The following is a 17,505-nucleotide window of genomic DNA, read 5'->3' on the forward strand; positions in this document are numbered from 1 at the left end:
GTCTTGACACTGTGCAAGTGCTGCCCAGCACAGACAAAACATGAGTGTGGTATCACTGCTGTTTTAGCCACAAATGCAGAGCACAGCAAAATCCAGCTGCTACAAAGGGTAACTTCATCCTCCCCAGAGCAGGAACAGCTGCAGGCAGTGCACTGTCAATGCAAATCTCCAACAGTGCTCAACTGCTCCGAGACTGCAAACAGCTCAACAAGATATGAAAATTAAGCTGTATGTCTTCAGCCACATTTTTAACATACATAGTTATATATGCAACAGCTTGGATCCTGATTGTTATTTCCATTCAATCAGATTGTACTTTTATGCCAACACTGAGGTTGGGGAAGAAACTTTCTTCACTATTTACATAAACAAAACCAAGAAGAAACATTATACAACATTATACAAACACAATATTACATAATGTGAATTACACATTTTAAACTGGTTTGGGGGGAAATCTGACTGCAGCACCTATTTTAGTTTCACTTAAGGAATTTCTTTATAACAGATTTTTCTTTTTCAGGTCCAGGAAGTAGACCATTGCTTTATCCATTTTTATCCAACCAGAAGGGAATTCAATAAAAACATTCACTGTTATTTCAGTTCAGCTCTGAATGCCTCTAGTCAGAGTAATACCCGCATTAAGAATGCCTCAAAAAAATCTACTCTGGTAGTAAATTGTCCCTAACTTGCCTTCTGGAAAAACAGAAGTCACATTAGTTAATGTCTCTCTTAGACATCTTTTTCCCTCCTAAAAGGCATTCTGCATGCAAATACTGCTTTCTCCACCCAAACTTATGTATCTTGAAATACATAAGGACAAATCACAGGAGTTTGATCAAGAATTCCCCCAGTTCGAGTCCTGTGACCTCCTGAAACCTGCATCGGGCTCAGTAAGCAAAATACAAAGTCCCATAAACAATGAGAGGGCCTGAATACACCAGGCATGACCTTGTGGTCAGCTTGTTAGCACAGCAGTGCCTGCAGCACACGTGTCTGGAGAAATGACACAGGAATTATAGTGACATTGTAGTGACATTGCAGTGGCAACCAAGAGCAGTCAAGCTTTGTGACCACTCCTAGGACAGACAGGGAATCCAAACAATGTGACAACTTGCTCAAGAATTTCTGCAAGGAACTGATGTTTCCTGTTACCAGGCCACACTTTCCTGACAGAGCAGATTCACAGAAGGAGGCATTCACTGCTCCAGAATATTGGCTCAGTATTCCACAATTCTCATTTCATTTTTTAGAGTGCCTTGCAACTCTTCTTGCTCTGTTGCAAAGCCTAAGTTATCTGGCGGAATTTGGAAGAGGAGTTTCAGAAACATTACCAAATCCTAGCACACAACTTTGCATTGCTGACTGAAGTCAGAGATTCTCCCTCCCCTCTTTCATGTAAATTAATGAAATGGAACTTATTTACCTGTTCTTTTGCTTGTTTCTGCTGTTCTCTTCTTTTTCGTTCCTCTTCATCTACCTTACTAATAACAATATATCTCTCCTTCTAAAACAGAAAATGTATAGTTTGAGGAATGACTCTGAGAAGTTCTTATTTAAGTTTCTGTAAATTTACATTGTAAAGAAAACTGTCACCTCAGCAGCAGTTACTTGGCAACACAACTGTTTCTATTGTAGGCACCACTTTATCACCTGCTCCCAAAGGCTTACTTTGGAAAGCTGTATTAGATTCATCCACCAAACCCAACTTCCACTAACCCCACTTTTTATTCTCAGGAAAGGTTACCTGCATGTCCTTGTAAATAGTTTATTTCAAATATCTTTTGGAGCAGGGATTTTTGCTGGGAGGTGAGGACACAGCATGTGATGCCACCATTTTTCCTCTAAGATCACAATCTACATTTCACCAACACTGAACATCAGATCACTGTATCTTAAAATACCTTTCAGTATTCTTTTAAAGGAATAATATTAAAACACACAGACACATGCTGATACTCCATATGTTGGTCAGATTTAATGTTTAGAAACTAGTTCACTGTATTCCATTTAAAATGCTTTGCACTGGTGTAACAAGGCTCAAGTTATATCTAAAAGTCAGGAGGTCTGGTAAAATTGAGAAACACAATTTCCTTCAAAGAGAACAAATGTTAGAGGCCTACTTACCTTATCTGACTCCAGAGTTTCAACATGGATACCTTTTGGATACCTACATCAAAATAAATGAAAAGTAAATATAAGTAGCTATTAATTTGGCATTTAGCAAACTGAAACCACAACAGTGATTCAGTAATTTCATGTTTCATCATTACTTTAAGTCTTAAAACAAAAGAAAGTATTAAAGGTTTCTTTTAATTTAAAATAGTGGAAAATTTGAAGCAACAGGCTAGTTTGATTGGCCTCCTCACATTACCTAACAGTAACTAGCACTAGAATATATCATCTTATGCAATTTCCCATCCTACTGCTGTGGGACCTCTACCTTCTTATTTTAGTAAGTAACTGTTGTGTAGATATCTCATCACAATCTACAATCTCTGCTTTCAGGAAATCCAAACCAAAAATACTGGTGAGAATGCTCTCATTTACTTGCAGCCACACAGCACAGCTTCTTTGGAGACTGCATTGCCTTTAATATGTCACTTATTTTAGGATTTATAAACAACCCTGAACTTTCTGCCAACAGTAGACTTCAATGGGAATTATTAACTCAGATGTCAGTACCTCTGCTACAGGGTTGCGTCACTCCACCACAATCACATTTCATTTCCAAGTACTCCCATACCCAGAGCCACAGAATCCAGCTGATAGCAAAGTAAGAGAATAACATCTTTCACCTCTTAACCAGTAATTGTACTGCTTAACCAGCAATTACTCTCATTTTCCCATCATAATAAACTAACCACAACTGTACAACCACTGCAGAACCAGCATGTTTCCTTGTCCTCTGGCTACTCCTAAAATTACCCCTGAAATTCTGGAGAGCACACACCCAAGCACTGCTGCGTCCTCTCCTCCCTGACTGCTCACACAGCTTGGAGCCCACACCTCACTCAGAAGCTGCCTCAGGTCACAAACCTGGATGCACAAGATCACAACACTGATGCACAAGAGAACACTTAGCAGAGCAAATGACCTGTGAAGAGTTCAGGACACAAGAGCAGTCGATAACCTCAGTGCTTGCTGCTTTAATTATCTCCATGTGCACTTCCCAGCTTGGCCTTGTCTCCCCAGAACACACAGGAGCACAGCTGTGTTCATGGAAAGCAACAACTGCTGCATGATCCAAACTACCACCTGAGAGCACATCCTTCCATCCACGGAGAGGAGATGCAAAGCTCAGTGTCAGACAAACACAACACTGTGTGCTACTGGAAGCAACACATATTCTATCCACGGATTAAAAAACTCACACTGAAAAGTTCTTGAAAGCACCTCTCACATTAGTTCTCAGTGTCACTTCTTGAGAGTCTATTTTATAGAGAGAAGCTTTATTTTATCCACTTCCAGTGTAAACAACAGAGGATCAGATTCAGTGCTGCAACACTGAATTAGGTAAATGTACAAAAAATGACTTCTACTGTATTTCCCACATTTTACCAGTGCAGTCAGAACAATGACAATCTTACTCTACAGCCTTAGGGCTTCTCCCAAGGCCTTAAGGGATATTTTTAAGCAATATAATAAGTTATCAAAAACACTTATGCTTGGCATCTAACAGAAAATTATACCCATACCAGTAGCTCCTGCAGAACTCCTAGTTTTTCAGGTACAGCTCACAATCTGTATAAGCACATGCACTTTCTGTTCACTATAAACCTGGCAATTTGCATTTGTTACATAATTCTATGTGCTGTTCTATTTAGACATTTTGGATAGGAATAATAAAATAAATACTAAGCTTTAAAATATTCAAGTGAATTGTCACAAATAAGTTCTTCAGAACATTATAAAAGTGTTCTTTTAAAGGACAAAAAAATGTCTAAATGAATCACCCCAAGATTAAGTAGATTGGATCTTACCCAGATTTCTTATCAAAAATACTAAAAATATACAGCAAGGCAGTATTACCAGCAACTTACTTCCAGCTCAAGGTCTGATAAATTAATTTCCTTTGAAATCTAAAACCAAAAGACAATTTTGTTACTAATAATCCTCTTACAGAATGTTTCCAAGTAATGATGTTCAGTTAAAGCTGACTCCACGTTCATTTGCAGAAAGATTTTTAAAACAAAAGTCCCTGCCACCAGAACCTAGAGGCTCACTTGGGTTTTACTGAATTCTGATGTTCAGGCCCCAAGCTGCAAAGGCATTTACGCCATTTTGTACAGTTACCCACAAATCTTCTCACAGGAAAATATCCTGTAGTCATGATTACTCAATATAGATACAGTGATGACACCTTACTCTCATCTCACAATGTTCTGCTATTTCTAAATTCAGTTTTTTTAAAATGTTTTAAACAACCATACCCTCCAAACATCCAAACCCCAAAAGTAAATACATTTTTGGGAAGGAGACCTAATAAAAACAGTCACACACTGTCAACTACAACTAACCAATAGCCCAGTAGATTTGAAAAGTTTGTTTTTTAAAGGCATAACCAAGGCTAATGGAAAACTTCAGCAACAGCAAGAGGAGGCTCATATTTACAAGACATTTTTTGGCTGTATTTAAATATGTTGCCACTACATGCAGAAGTTACAGCTCGTACAGAGGCACATTTTGTCAACATACAAACATCAGTCAAATGTAAATTTTGCTACAGTCAACCCAAGTAAAGACAGTCTTCCTTGCCACTCCCCTAATTCTGTAGGACCCAAACAAAAAATATTTTTTGGAGATACGCAATTTCAGAAACTCACCCTGTACATGGCTCCAGTTCCAAACTTTCACTTTCTTCATTCTTTAGTAAATCTTCTATCTGTTCCCTGGAAGAAATAGATTATTTGCTTCTATATCTACTGTTTCAGTTTTTGGAAGTTTGCAGCTCTCCCCAAAAGACGAGAAAATGCTTCATAACAAAAAGAGCAGCATTTTAAAAGCAGTGAACTAATAAAAATGGCTTCAACATACAAAAATATCACTATTATTCATTCTTTAGCTCCAACAGCATCAGAGGATACAAAATAATTTCACTTACACGACTTTCTCAACGAATTTTTTCTGATCTTCAGGAACTGTTACAGGACACTTTGTGGAATTAGGAGAAATGTATGACAGAGATCCCGCCCCATTGGCTTGAGAACGCTTCTCATCATACTGTTCCCTTAGCTGTCTTTCTTCTTCCTGATTTAAATATGGAATTCCTAACAGAAAGAAAAAGGTAAAAGCTCATCATAATTACAAACAAAGTAGGCATGTGCAGGGATTCAGCAAAGATGTATTACTAACCAATGCTTTGCCACTGGGCAACAATAAACAACCAAACACTGCTGTAAGCAGGAATTCCATTCTGTTGAATCTACGCAATGAATTCTTGGAAAGGGAGTTACTATCAGCACAACAGGACATCAGAAAAGAATTATTCAAGAACTTCATTGTGTCTTAAGGGAGTATCATGAATAGCAGTTTTTTTTCTTCTTGCAGAAAACAATGAAAGGTGTCATCACAAATATTGCAGACATTGAAAGAAATAATTAAAAAAAAAACCAAAAAACTCACCGTTGCGAAAAACTTTATTAAAATCAAATCCTTGGTTTGCTAAAAAATCTATGCTTGAACTCTGCAACAAAAGAAAAAGACTTTACATTTGGCAAAAGAAGCTGTGGCATAAAAGATCAATTCAGTTATTTTCACACTTTTTAAGAAATTATACAAAGTCCAAAGTCAAGAGCAACAACGTCTGTGACCCTAAACAAGAATTCAAGTAATGCTACTTTTGTTATTTATTTCGAACTTCCATAGAACAATAAATATCCTAAGGGATAGAGATGAAAGAATGAGCTATGTGGAGAGAGGAAACTAAAGAATGTTCAGGAGAACAAATCTGAGACCAGAAAAATGCTGGCAATAGCCTGGGAAGAAGTAAAAGTAAGACAAGCAGACGAGAATATGGGATAAAACAAGAAAAGGGAACATGAAGTCCAATGAGAAAGGGAAAAAAATAGAATCATCTTGCCAGGTTTGGAACATTATCTACAATTCCAGAAACAACACAATGTAATACATAACAAGATTTAAAAACTGAAGTCAAAGATATTGCCTTAAAGCTCATTTTTAGGGATTGCTCTTAGCTGATGTTTATTTCTCTTATTAAAAAAAAAACCAAAAAACAAAAAAACCCACAAAACTAAACCCCAGAGACTTCTATTTTTCTCCCTTTTAAGCTGAAGTTTGCTGCAGGTGCACCTTAATCAAACAAAATCAAACTTGTTTTTCTACTAACCTGACAGACAAACTTGACATCTGGTGAATTTCTGTTAAAGGGTTTTGGAAAAATATAGAAATTAAATGACTTCATTATATACCTGTGGAGAAGATGAGTTGCATGTCAATAGAGCTTATCAGTACCACTTTAGAAAATCCTCAATTAAGAAAACAAGAAATAAGAGAATGACATACTTTTCTTCTGTGTCATCGTATTTAAAAGTGCAAAGGCCAAACTGAAAGAGCAAAAAATCCATGGAATGCTGGAAAGGAAAGGAAAACTTGCATGAGAGTAAAACATGTACACATTTAAAGATTACCAGGGTGCATCCACATATGATTTCTCTCCGTTCCAAAATTAAGTAAACTGAATCTTCTTAGCTGACATTTGTTTTGCTGGTAACTTTTAAGTAAGCGCACCAGAGTTTACCAACTGGTTTTCATCTGCATTTAATCACGCATTTCTACTCCATAAATAGAGGGAAGTCCCATCTTCTCTCTCCACCTGTTGCTCACACACAGGAGATACTGCAGCTAAAGCAGCTCCTCAATGTTCATTCACATTCCCCACAGTGTGAGAGGAGGCTGTGAGGGACAGTGGTGTACACAGCTTTCAAATACGTGTAACAATACATTTAATATTCTTCTAATCCATGTGGATTACACTGAGTACAGGGCATTAAAATTAGTCCTCTTGAGTATAAAGATCAAAACTATCAATTAATCGAGTCATTACATGTTAAAAGTAAAGCTTTACAAAGGTGACAACAAAGATTTTGGGTCTGCCTTCTGATGCAACAGACTTCTTAAAATGTTAACGGAGATTGTGCCTGCAGGGCCTGAACTGAGGGAGCTTCTCCTCACTGTATTCCTCTCACCCAATCCCCCCTTGAACTCACAAATGTTAACACTCTCAACATCCTTTAACAAGCTGTACACCTTTAATGCAACATTCAATTCTTGTGTTAGCAGAAAACAAAACAACCCCATCAGCTGCATGTAACTCAGTTTTAGACCCATGACGCATTTCCCTCCCTGTGTTGTTCCCACTGTGAACTAAGGCATTCTACCCTTTTTCCAGAATCTTCCTTTCAGTCAGTATAAACACTTTACCTTTTTAAGTTTCTGATACCTTTCTTCTGGAGTGTCAAAGCCATTTGTTAATGCACTAACAGAAGGCCCATCACTGATCCCTGAAAAAGTAGAACATGTTTTGCTTCGGGTGAGCTTTCCAAAATTTGTCACAGCAAAGAAACGCAACAACTGATAATTTAAGAAAACTGTTTTCACTTAATGTTACAATTATTCCAGTTGAGAAAGATTTTCTCCCACATAACCCCCCCCCCATTTTAACAGCAGTGTTCCAGCAGCAAAGCTCTTCTGCACAAGTTCTGCCATTCTGGTTCCTATTCAGTGTGTCAGTAACAAGCAAAGACTTCCCATAACGTAACATAGATGGGCTTTACAGCAGAGTGCAGGATCAAACCAAACTAAAAATGAGAAGAGTGCTGCCTAGAGATTTACTGAATGACTTAGCCACTTTAAGCAATACATAACAAAAACTGTATTTCCATAAGCACCCCATCTAACAAAACTTAGTCTTGATCACATTTATGGCTCAAGATCCATAAGGATCATGTTTGATGGATGACTGAACTCTACATCCCAAAACCAAAGTACCTATTAAAGCATCTCTGTGACATGCACACCCTCTGGATTTTACAAACATACAAGTTCTTATTGTTGCCCTTCCCTGTCCAAATACTTGCAGGGCGTTTCTCATTTATCCGAATCTCTCCCTTTCACGACACATATAATACCTTCTTTTTTTCCCCCTCAGCTGCAACTGAAAAGCAATTAACACATTGAAAGATTATTGCGCAGAGGGAGTAGAGGCAGCATCACCGCGACATGTATCTTTGACCTAAACCTTGCTATCGCACACATAACGAGTGGTTTAATCACTTTGCAGTAGCCTCAGCCTTAGCTTTTTCAAGCCAACACTGAGACAGCGAACTGGGACACGGGGACCCCCCCCACAGACACTGCCAACAGCCCACAACCACAAAACCGGCGCGGCCGTACCTGAAAACTCCCCATCGATGGCCAGGAAGTCTGACTCTTCAATGGCTTCATAGACTTTGTTTAGGTTATCCTTAAAATCTGCGGGGAAAGGGGTAAAACGCACCTGAGGTTACGCCCCACACCCCGGGGCAGCCCCGCGCCCCTCGGGCCCCCTCAGCCCCGGGGCCGCGCCTCCCGCTCCAGGGCCGCCCCGCGCGGGCCAGGGGAGGTGCGGGGACCCCCCTTCGCCGCGAAGGGGAGGCCGAGCGCGGGGCAGGGCAGCCGGCGGGGCCGTGCTCAGGGGCGGGGTGCCGCGGGGCGCGGGTCGGGGCGGTCACTCACTGCTCCTGGTCACCTCCATCCCGCGCCCGCCGCAGCCCGGCCCGGCCCCGCCGCGCGCTTCCGGGGCCGCCCCGCGCGCCGCGCGTGAGCGCGCACGTGAGCGCGCCCGGCCGCCATTTCCTGCCGGGGCGGCGCCCGCAGCGCTCTGTGGGGCGCGGAGCGCTCAGCGCTGCCCGGGGCGGCCCGCGGTGCTCTGACCGCCCTCCCGGCACCGAGCGCGGACACCGCGCTGCCAGCGCTGCTCGGTGCCCTCAGTCGCCGAGTGAGGGCCGCTGTAGCGGCGCTGCCCGGGGAGGCGAGCAGTCCCACGCCGCCGCTCTCCCGTGGGGCGCTCTGAGATGTCACGGCCCGCAGAGCCCTCGCCTTTCAGCCCAGATATGCGTGACTAGCACCAGCAAGGGAGAAGGGATGGGAATCTGCTGAGGAGGCACCGGGAGAGCTGCTGCTGGTGGTGCCTTAACGATGACAAGTCCGGAGGAGCTGGAAGGCTTGGCGTGTTACGGAAGAAGCGTTCGCCTTCCTGGTAAAACCAGCACTTTCACACGTAAATGTATAATAACAAACTTTGTGTCCCCGCAGCGGCGCTGTGGGAGGAGGAGCTGCCCGGGGGCCAGGGCAGGAGCTGTGGGCACGGACACCCTGAGAGCTCAGTGAATGGGCTGCAGGGTTAAAGTTCTTACAGCACAGGAAGCATCTTTTCCAGAATCCCAGCTCAATGAAAACTAATGGAAAAATCTCCGTAAATTGAGAGGCAGTTTCTGCGTAGAGAAGGAGATAAAGAATTACACCAGGCTTAGTGGAGAGAGCTCTTAAAGATTCTTCAAGATCAAGTTTTGCCTTTTCAGTGTAAGCAATTTATTCTACACGCGGTCCCAGCAAGTCATCCAGGATGATTAAACAGTGCCCAGTAAGGCGTTAGTTAAAATAATAGTAGAGATGTTTCTATTTCACAGTAAATTGGCCGAAGCCTAAAATTTTCATGTTACTTCTCGGGTTTTTAACATGTGTTCCTGCGGTTTCTCGTTGAAGCGCTCATGGCACTTTAAAGTGGTTGATGGCTGTTTACAAACCTGACATTTCCCCCCGGATCCAGGAATTCTTTGCTTCGTTCACCCATAAAATAAACAGCGAGTAGAACTGACCCCAGAGTCCAGTCTGGCTACAACCTCCTTTCAGGTGGTTGTAGAGAACGAATCACTCCGTTTTCTTTGGACTCAGTCAAAAAGAATTGCAGTGAGGGAGCAGAGGTTGATACACAATAATAGCGAAGGTGTGCCCAGCGCAGCGGAGGAAGCGGCGCGGGCAGCAGAAGGCGGAGCTGGGAAGGGGAGGCAGGAGAGGAGGCAGGAGAGGAGCCAGGAGTCGTCCTGCTGCCGGGTCTGCGTTTGGTGGAGGCTGGGCGGCGAAATATTTTTCCACCCACGGAAATCCTGCTGGCTCTGCCTTCCGGGAAAACTAGAAGAATGCTTTTAAGTGAAAAACCTTGTGTTTATTTCTCCCCTTGTAGGTGCTGTTTCAGGTTTGCGTTTTAGAAAGCCAGCGGTCCGTGCTTTGCCGGGAAATACAGGTTTGTAAGCAGTCTGAGGATTCTAGTTTCACTATTTTATTCCTGTAGTTGGTTGTTGTTTTGTTGGTTTTTTTTGTTTGGCTATTTTTTTTAATTTCTGTTCTTTATCAGCTTGCATGCTTACCTCTGTGCTGGATCTGGATGGCAAATAGGTAATTTGGTATTAAACAGGAGCCACATGTTGGAGAGTGTAGTCATATTTTGTTTTGGTAGTGCCTGAGGAGAAAATTTTGCCATTTTTGGTGTGTTCTGACATATCATGAGTAATGAGTGAGTGATCTGGATCAGTGTTTTTCTTAAGAAACTAGATACTGCTATCTGAGAGAATGGAGTAGGAACATCAAACAAATAGATTTATATCTTTGGTAAGCTTGGAACAGTCTTAGACTCATCTGTGTGTTTTTTGAAATACTAACAAAGTGTAACTGCCAGTAAAGTTAATGCAGGGCTCAGGCCTTCACTGAAGGGGAAGCAGCTCTATCCCTTGTAGTTCCAAAGCGTGTGGCTTTGTGGATCACACTTTGCTTTTTATCATTGCCCAGCAATGCCTAATATTGACCGTTGTAAGTAATGTTTTATTCTGTATGCTTGGAAAGAAGAGGGTTAGAGCATTGTGTTATTCTGGTGTTTTTTCTTTGTGTTCTCTGACGGTATTTTCTAATACTTTTTTGATTGCTTTTACTAAAACCTTGATTAAATATACTGTCAAAGGTCATGTGGGTCAGTGAGTTACTTTGTTTCACTTTCATGTGTTTCATAGCACAGGAGAAGAGGGAGATCGATCTCATCTGTTTACATCTAGAATCTGGTTTTGATTGTAGTTTGCAGTGAATACGTAGTTGAAAGAGCAGATCATGTTTCATTTTGGGGGCCGGCTGAGTTGCTTGGAAGGTTTAAAACCATCCCAGCAGCGAAAACAGAGCCATGATAAATTACACTGCTTACCATCCTAAACTTCTATCAGAACGTTTTTCTTAATGAGGTTTATTTTGTTGCTTTGCAGAAGTGATGCCTTGCCTGGTTTGAAGATCTGAGAGGGCTTTCTGTTTGCCTGAGGCATAAAAGAAAATGGAAGAGGATGAGACTTTGCAAGGGGAAGGGGAGAGGGCAGAAGTTGAAACAGGTGCTGCTGCTGCTGCTGTGGGGCGGCAGATCTCAGTCAGTGAGTTCCTGTGCCACTGCTGCTACGACATCCTGGTCAATCCCACCACCCTGAACTGTGGGCACAGCTTCTGCAGGCATTGCCTGGCCTTGTGGTGGGTGTCATCCAAGAAGAACGAGTGCCCCGAGTGCAGAGAAAAGTGGGAAGGGTTCCCCAAGGTCAACATCCTGCTCAGGTGAGTGTACTCTTCTGGGAAGGCCATTTTTGGATAAATCAAACACTGAAATTAGCTGTCTGGTTTCTTGAGTTTCTCAGAATTTTTTAGCTTCTTGGTAATCTGAAGTGTCACAAGGACATTTAAATCCCCAAAGGCTTTCATGTTCTGCACTGAACTGTTCAAGCACATTTTTCTGCATGGAACTGAGGGGTGGGGTGGTTGTTTTTTAGGGGGGTAGCTGGGTGGGAGAAGTTTCTTCTGAATTTTTTGGGGAGATGGAGAGGAGGGATCCATTTTTGGTATTGAGAGCCTTGAATCTTTTAATAGAGCTGGTTGTTTTCTAATAATTGTAAGTTAGATTGCTCTTTGATAGCTGTGTACTTATTTCTGTAATAGGGATTATTTATAGGAAGAAATGTGATCGTATTGCAGAACAAAGCTAGAAATATGTTTGATGTTTTGAATTACCCACAACTTCTTTTGTTAATAATACTTTATCCTGTGTTAATAATATTTTAATAATTAGATGGTAGAATTCGGGTAGGCTCTTATGTTGTCTTTTACTATTTTTTAGTAATCAAGACTTGCCAGTAGCACACAGAATTCTTGTTTTATGTATGTATGTATATATATGGGGGGAGTTGTGCGGTATTGTAATTTTAGAAGCTAAGGAAAATGTTGTTTCCAAGTATTTGATAAAAGTCTAAGTTTGCTAAGTATTAATAACTAATATTTTCTTGCTTTCAAAAATGATAGTCTTCAGTTTAGGCTGGAAAACAAAAATCCCAAAATTAGTCCCTTTTCTGAATATGAAGCCTGAATGGTTTTGGTACGATGACAAATATTTTTCCCATTAGGGATGTCATTGAAAAGCTATTTTCTGATGCCATTGAACAAAGAAAAGAAGATATTCAACAAAACAGTGATGTAGCACGCAGCTTAGCAACCTTCCAAAAATATGGGAATGACCAGATCCCTACAGTCCCGAACACAGCAAGATTTAATCCTCGAGGAGGAGGGTTTTTCTCAGGCGTTCTGACAGCTTTAACTTGTGTAGCAGTAAGTCTCATCTGCTTGGTTTTCCATATTTACTTCTTTCAGCATGCAATCAAATATGCTTAAACCTCGTGCACATACGAAGGATTGTCAGCACAGAAGAGCCTTCAGCTGAGCAGAGTGGCCTGCAGGGGTCTGTCAGGAACTGCAACTGCAATGCAGCTTAGATGGAAGTCAGACAAAGTGGGGAAAACCTCAAGATACTTTCTTATAGCCTGAATATTCTATGGCCCATGAACTGGAAAATTCTAAGTGCCAAAACTCTTATGGTGTATTTATCATTAATGTATTTGCTTTGCAGGTAGAATATAGGGGGTTTTTATCTTTTTAATCCACCCACAGGTAGTTCTACTTGGCTATCACTGGAGTAGCAGAGAATTTGAGGAAGATCATCTTGTCCACAAGCCTGTTGCTAAATGGAGTGCTGAGGAGGTGATCCTCTGGCTAGAGCAGCTGGGCCCGTGGGCTTCACATTACAAGGAAAGGTTTTTACTGGAGAAAGTGAATGGAAGGTGAGGGGCCTGATGGCCAAGAACAACTGTTGTGTGATGGGATTACTGACATATTCATCAGGGGTGGCTTGTTGTGAGATGTGTTCCATGGATTGTGGGAATGTTCTGTAATGTACCAGAATGAATTAAAGGAGAAGTTGTAACAATTGCTGCTGAAAACTTGAGTAGTAGATACTAAGCAAGCTACTTGAAAATGTTCTGAGAACTTCTAAAACTGCTGACCGTGCGGACTGAAATGATACTGAGAGTAAAATTCTACTTGTGTTAGCCACCCCTCCCACCTTCCCTTTGTTTTGGATGTATGGATGTGCCACGTGCATTGTTGCATTCCACCTGAGAGCTCTGCTGAAAGCAGGCAAGAGGAAACTGGAAAAGAAGGGTCTTTAAAACCCAGGCTCTGAGATGCAGTTGGTGTGAACACTTGCTATGGAATGCAATTTAACAATGATCTTTAAGGTCTTCCAACCCAAAGCATGCTGGGATTCATTCTGTAATCCAAAAGGTGCTGCCTTCTATCAGTCCCTTGTTGTTTCAGTATTTGGTTGCTTGTTTGTGAGTCACATCTTTTTGGTGAAGAGACACTGTTTACCTTCTGAATTCTACTTTTGTAGGCTGCTGCTCACACTGACAGAGGAGGATTTCACCAAAGAGCCCTACAGCATAGAGAACAGCAACCACAGGAAAGCCATCATGGCAGAACTGGAATATGTGAAAGCTTTAGGTGTTAAACCACCACAAAACCTTTGGGAATATAAGGTAAATTTTATATTAAGTGTGTCATGAGTATTCTGTATTTTTAAAATAGTATCTTTAAAAGAAGTTGTTTTTTTTTTAAGGCAGAAGGAGTGTTAAGGTAGTGGAATTGCACTTGTAAAAACTGCTCAATTAAAGTGCTGTGTTTGAAAAATGATGCTTTGAAAAATAATTGTCAGAAAATCTAAGAACTGGAGTGTCCTTTCATTTTGTTTTTTCACTGATTGGAACTTGGTAATTTGATCTCTTTCAGGCTGTAAATCCAGGAAAATCCCTCTTTCTTCTGTATGCACTGAAGAGCTCTCCAAGACTCAGTATGTTGTACCTGTATTTGTTTGATTATGCAGAAGCTTTCTTACCTTTCATCCACACAATCTGTCCTATGCAAGAAGACAAGCATGAAGATGTTTTCACAAAGCTGCTGGTAAGTGTTCAAATCATTAACTGGGCTACTTGCTTTAGTTACAAGCATTTTAAGACTAGCAGCATAAAAACACATAAAGTAATTATTTACCATTTCATCTCTTGACACTGTGACTTTAAAAAAAACAAACTTACAGAGTTCCTTGATTTTATGTGATCACCAGAGTTGGAACCATTACCTTTAATAAGATTGATTTAAGGCTTTTAAGACTTTGGATGTGTGACTGTTATCCTTCTGAAGTTCACAAGACTACAGAGAGGCTCTTCACTCAAATTACCTGTATTTTAAGAAAGGGTATTGTAAGGTCTGGCAGTCTGTGATGTTCTAATCTAATGCAAATTACTGTGTTGTAGTATTATCTATCAGCAAGTATAGTAAAGACAAATTGCTGCTTTCAATGGATTAAAAAACAGCTTTTTAACAAAAGACCAGTGGAAATAAGCCAGTATTGTATTTGTTTAATAGAAAATTGTTTAACAGTTTTTTTATCCTGATTTACAGGACCTTAAAGATCCTTCTTGGAAACAGTGGAGAGAATTCATTGTAAAATATTTATTTTTGCCATACCAGTTGATAGCTGAATTTGCTTGGGATTGGCTGGATGTGCACTACTGGACATCAAGATTTATAATTGTGAATGCCATGTTGCTCTCTGTTCTGGAATTATTCTCTTTTTGGAGGCTCTGGTCAAGAAGAGAATTGAAGTAAGTCTTACTGAGCTTGTTGAAGAGGGTAGGAAGTACATGGCCTTATAAATAGTAACAGTCTTATGATTTCACAGTTGCTCACTGAAATGACGGTGTCTGACCATAATGAGGTTAATAAGAACATGAGAATCTGAATTCCTACATGTGCTGGTACTTCTGAATGTCTTTATTTCTGTGAATATTTGATAGGGTTTCTTACAGCTGGTTTTACTTATCAGATGTAGCAAATGCAAAACCAGCAATAACTACGTTCTCAACCTCTGGGAAACACTGACCCTTGCTGTGAGAACTGCCTTTTGTGGTAACTGTTATTAGTTGCCAGCTGAGCCTAAATGCATCACAATTTTGTCATGACAGGCTTCCAGTGTAGTTATTAAAGGATGAGTCCTCAGAACCAGCAATAAGTTCAGGTATGCTGGTATTATTTCTGATCAGTTACCAGAATTTCTGTTATTACTTTAATCTTAATTCGAGCATATTGATAATTACTTCATAGTTGCTGTGGTCTCATTTCCAGTGTTAGCCCTTCCTGTTGTGCTGTGTAGTGGGTTTTCCCTTTGCCAGCCGCCAGGGGACAGAGGAGCACAGGAGGGGCCATGGAATAACCCGTGGCAGGGCTGGAATGTGACACTGGAGCCTGCTGGGCTTTGGGGCCTAAGTACACTGACTTAATGCTTCCCCTTTAAGAAAGCTTCTCCTGGAGTGCAAAACAATGTTTTACAGGTAAAGGGTAAGCCCAAGTAAGGGCTAAATAACTGAAGGCTGCAACACCAATTAGCTTTCCTTAGAGTGGGTTAAAACAAACCAGGAATTCCCTCTAAGCCTCTCCCTTTCCTTTTTCACAGGACTATTCCTCACAGAATGTGGAGACATATCTGGAAAGTCTCAGTCCAGGGTCTTTTCGTTGCCATTTTTTGGCCTTTTATTCCTCAGTTTGTCTGCAATTGTTTGTTTTACTGGGCCTTGTATTTTAACCCCATCATAAACATTGATCTCGTGGTTACAGAGCTGAGGCGTCTGGACACACAAGTGCAGTGATTGGCTTGGGAACTTTGGGGCTGTTTAGCTTCCAAAAATGGACATTTAAAATAAGCATTGCTTCTCTGTATGTATGTGGCAGCAGAAGGGGTGGATTGTGTTAATTTAAGCATCCAAAAAAGCCTTAAGGTAAGTTACTCTTAGACCAGCTGATTCCAAATTGGAGGATGGGCTCTGGTATCCTAAAGGAGTTTTCCATTGGGGAAAAAAAAAAATACATTCCTGGTTTAGCCATGTAAAACTCATACAGTCATTTTGCCCTATCTTTGATCAGATCAAACTTCTCTATTCTGTTCTGAGCATTCTGTGTATTTTCCAGCCTGCCTTAAAGTCTTTGGAGCTGCTCTAGTGATTTCTTTCTTTTTCTTTTTAAACTTAGCATTTCATCCCAGTGATGTGTTCCTCAACTTGAGTTTGCCAAAGGAATGCTCTTCCTGGATAGGCTTGATATTGAAAGTCCATCAATTATTTCAATCTCCTCTCCATGTGAGGCTGTGACTGTCTCTGCACAGTCTCACAGCAGAGTTTGCTCTAAAATTCCTGCTCTTGAGGGCAAAGACTTGAGTTTTCTCATCTTTTGGAAAATGTGGTTATTGCCATAGAAAATCTTTTATTCAGACAAGCTACACTTCATCAGTAAAGCTCCTTTAATGCTTTCCTCTTGAATTCTGTTGCTAATTCTTAAATTCAGGATCATCTCTTAAAAATGATTATTTTGGAAGTGACCTGACACTGTAATTACATCTTACTGCAATAAAATGTGTGTCTACATCTGTGAGCAAATATTGACTGGAAAGTTATTTTGTGTAAACAGGATTGACATTTGTTAATGTATGTTTTTTTTGACTGAAGAAAAAGTCAGATTTTTCAAGAGCTTTGTTCCCTTGCATTCTGCATTGGTTTGTTGTTTTGTTTTTTTCATTTGTATCACTGATAGGAACTTTAAATTTGTCTGTGAATGTTTTGAAAGATTAAAGATCTCTTTTGAAATCTTCACCATTACAGGAGTGGGTTATTTTGTTTGGGTTTGGGTTTTTATATTAAAGTACTTGTATTAAAGCTTTGCCCTGTGCAGACCTGTTCTCTAGCCCTGTGTCTTTGAGTAAGTTGAGGTGGGTGAGAGTTGGACATAAAACACTCCTCGTTCTGTGACTGTTAAAATTAGCAGTTAGGAAAAAGTGTATTATTCAGCAATTCTTGGTATTGATTTCTCTTCCTAAAAAGTTAGAAAAGCCTATGAAGTGACCCCAGTTAGAACCATCTTTCCATCCTGGTGAGGTGTGCACACTTCTGAACTTGGTAAACTCTTGCTGTCCAAGATCAAACCCTTGTAGAAAAGGAAGTTGGTCCCAACAGCTGCTGCATTTTCATGTCTCTGTTTTGCTAATGGTTT

The 17,505-nt window shown here is 40.7% G+C and overlaps 2 protein-coding genes across 4 annotated transcripts in view; one reads left to right on the top strand and one right to left on the bottom strand.

Annotated features, from left to right (window-relative positions):
• Nucleotides 1-8,793, bottom strand: part of PARN (poly(A)-specific ribonuclease) — a 41,852-nt gene extending 33,059 nt beyond the window's left edge. Inside the window, exons 1-11 of the mRNA XM_050317291.1 lie at nucleotides 8,737-8,793; nucleotides 8,416-8,493; nucleotides 7,444-7,523; nucleotides 6,526-6,593; nucleotides 6,350-6,431; nucleotides 5,626-5,686; nucleotides 5,105-5,270; nucleotides 4,827-4,892; nucleotides 4,044-4,082; nucleotides 2,128-2,170; nucleotides 1,427-1,507 (exon numbers count right to left, since the gene is read on the bottom strand). Of these exons, the coding sequence (XP_050173248.1) occupies nucleotides 1,427-1,507; nucleotides 2,128-2,170; nucleotides 4,044-4,082; nucleotides 4,827-4,892; nucleotides 5,105-5,270; nucleotides 5,626-5,686; nucleotides 6,350-6,431; nucleotides 6,526-6,593; nucleotides 7,444-7,523; nucleotides 8,416-8,493; nucleotides 8,737-8,755 (783 nt within the window). The 5' untranslated portion in view covers nucleotides 8,756-8,793. The remainder of the gene's footprint in view (nucleotides 1-1,426; nucleotides 1,508-2,127; nucleotides 2,171-4,043; nucleotides 4,083-4,826; nucleotides 4,893-5,104; nucleotides 5,271-5,625; nucleotides 5,687-6,349; nucleotides 6,432-6,525; nucleotides 6,594-7,443; nucleotides 7,524-8,415; nucleotides 8,494-8,736) is intronic.
• Nucleotides 8,794-8,959: 166 nt separating this feature from the next.
• Nucleotides 8,960-17,182, top strand: BFAR (bifunctional apoptosis regulator). 3 transcript variants are annotated; one of them, XM_050317293.1, is made up of 9 exons: nucleotides 8,960-9,259; nucleotides 10,244-10,303; nucleotides 11,307-11,640; nucleotides 12,480-12,681; nucleotides 13,021-13,190; nucleotides 13,802-13,946; nucleotides 14,197-14,367; nucleotides 14,869-15,071; nucleotides 15,920-17,182. In XM_050317293.1, exons 3-9 carry the CDS (start codon nucleotides 11,372-11,374, stop codon nucleotides 16,110-16,112), a joined length of 1,353 nt encoding a protein of 450 aa, XP_050173250.1. In that variant the 5' UTR covers nucleotides 8,960-9,259; nucleotides 10,244-10,303; nucleotides 11,307-11,371; the 3' UTR covers nucleotides 16,113-17,182. The 3 variants fall into 3 exon arrangements, with proteins under 3 accessions (XP_050173250.1, XP_050173252.1, XP_050173251.1); XM_050317295.1 differs by lacking the exon at nucleotides 8,960-9,259 and adding an exon at nucleotides 9,270-9,582; XM_050317294.1 differs by lacking the exon at nucleotides 8,960-9,259 and having other exon boundaries at nucleotides 10,076-10,303.
• The last annotated feature ends 323 nt before the right edge of the window (nucleotides 17,183-17,505 follow it).

Source organism: Myiozetetes cayanensis, unplaced genomic scaffold (genome assembly GCF_022539395.1).
Source record: "Myiozetetes cayanensis isolate MyiCay16 unplaced genomic scaffold, myiCay2020 scf20-37, whole genome shotgun sequence".
Taxonomy (NCBI): Eukaryota; Metazoa; Chordata; class Aves; order Passeriformes; family Tyrannidae; genus Myiozetetes; species Myiozetetes cayanensis.

What these genes read in the sequence shown, in the direction of transcription:
- BFAR (XM_050317293.1), top strand. Translation starts at nt 11,372, where the DNA reads ATGGAAGAGGATGAGACTTTGCAAGGGGAAGGGGAGAGGGCAGAAGTT. An exon ending in CTGGAGAAAGTGAATGGAAG is followed by an intron (nt 13,191 to 13,801) that starts GTGAGGGGCCTG and finishes CTACTTTTGTAG; the next exon opens with GCTGCTGCTCACACTGACAG. An exon ending in AAAACCTTTGGGAATATAAG is followed by an intron (nt 13,947 to 14,196) that starts GTAAATTTTATA and finishes GATCTCTTTCAG; the next exon opens with GCTGTAAATCCAGGAAAATC.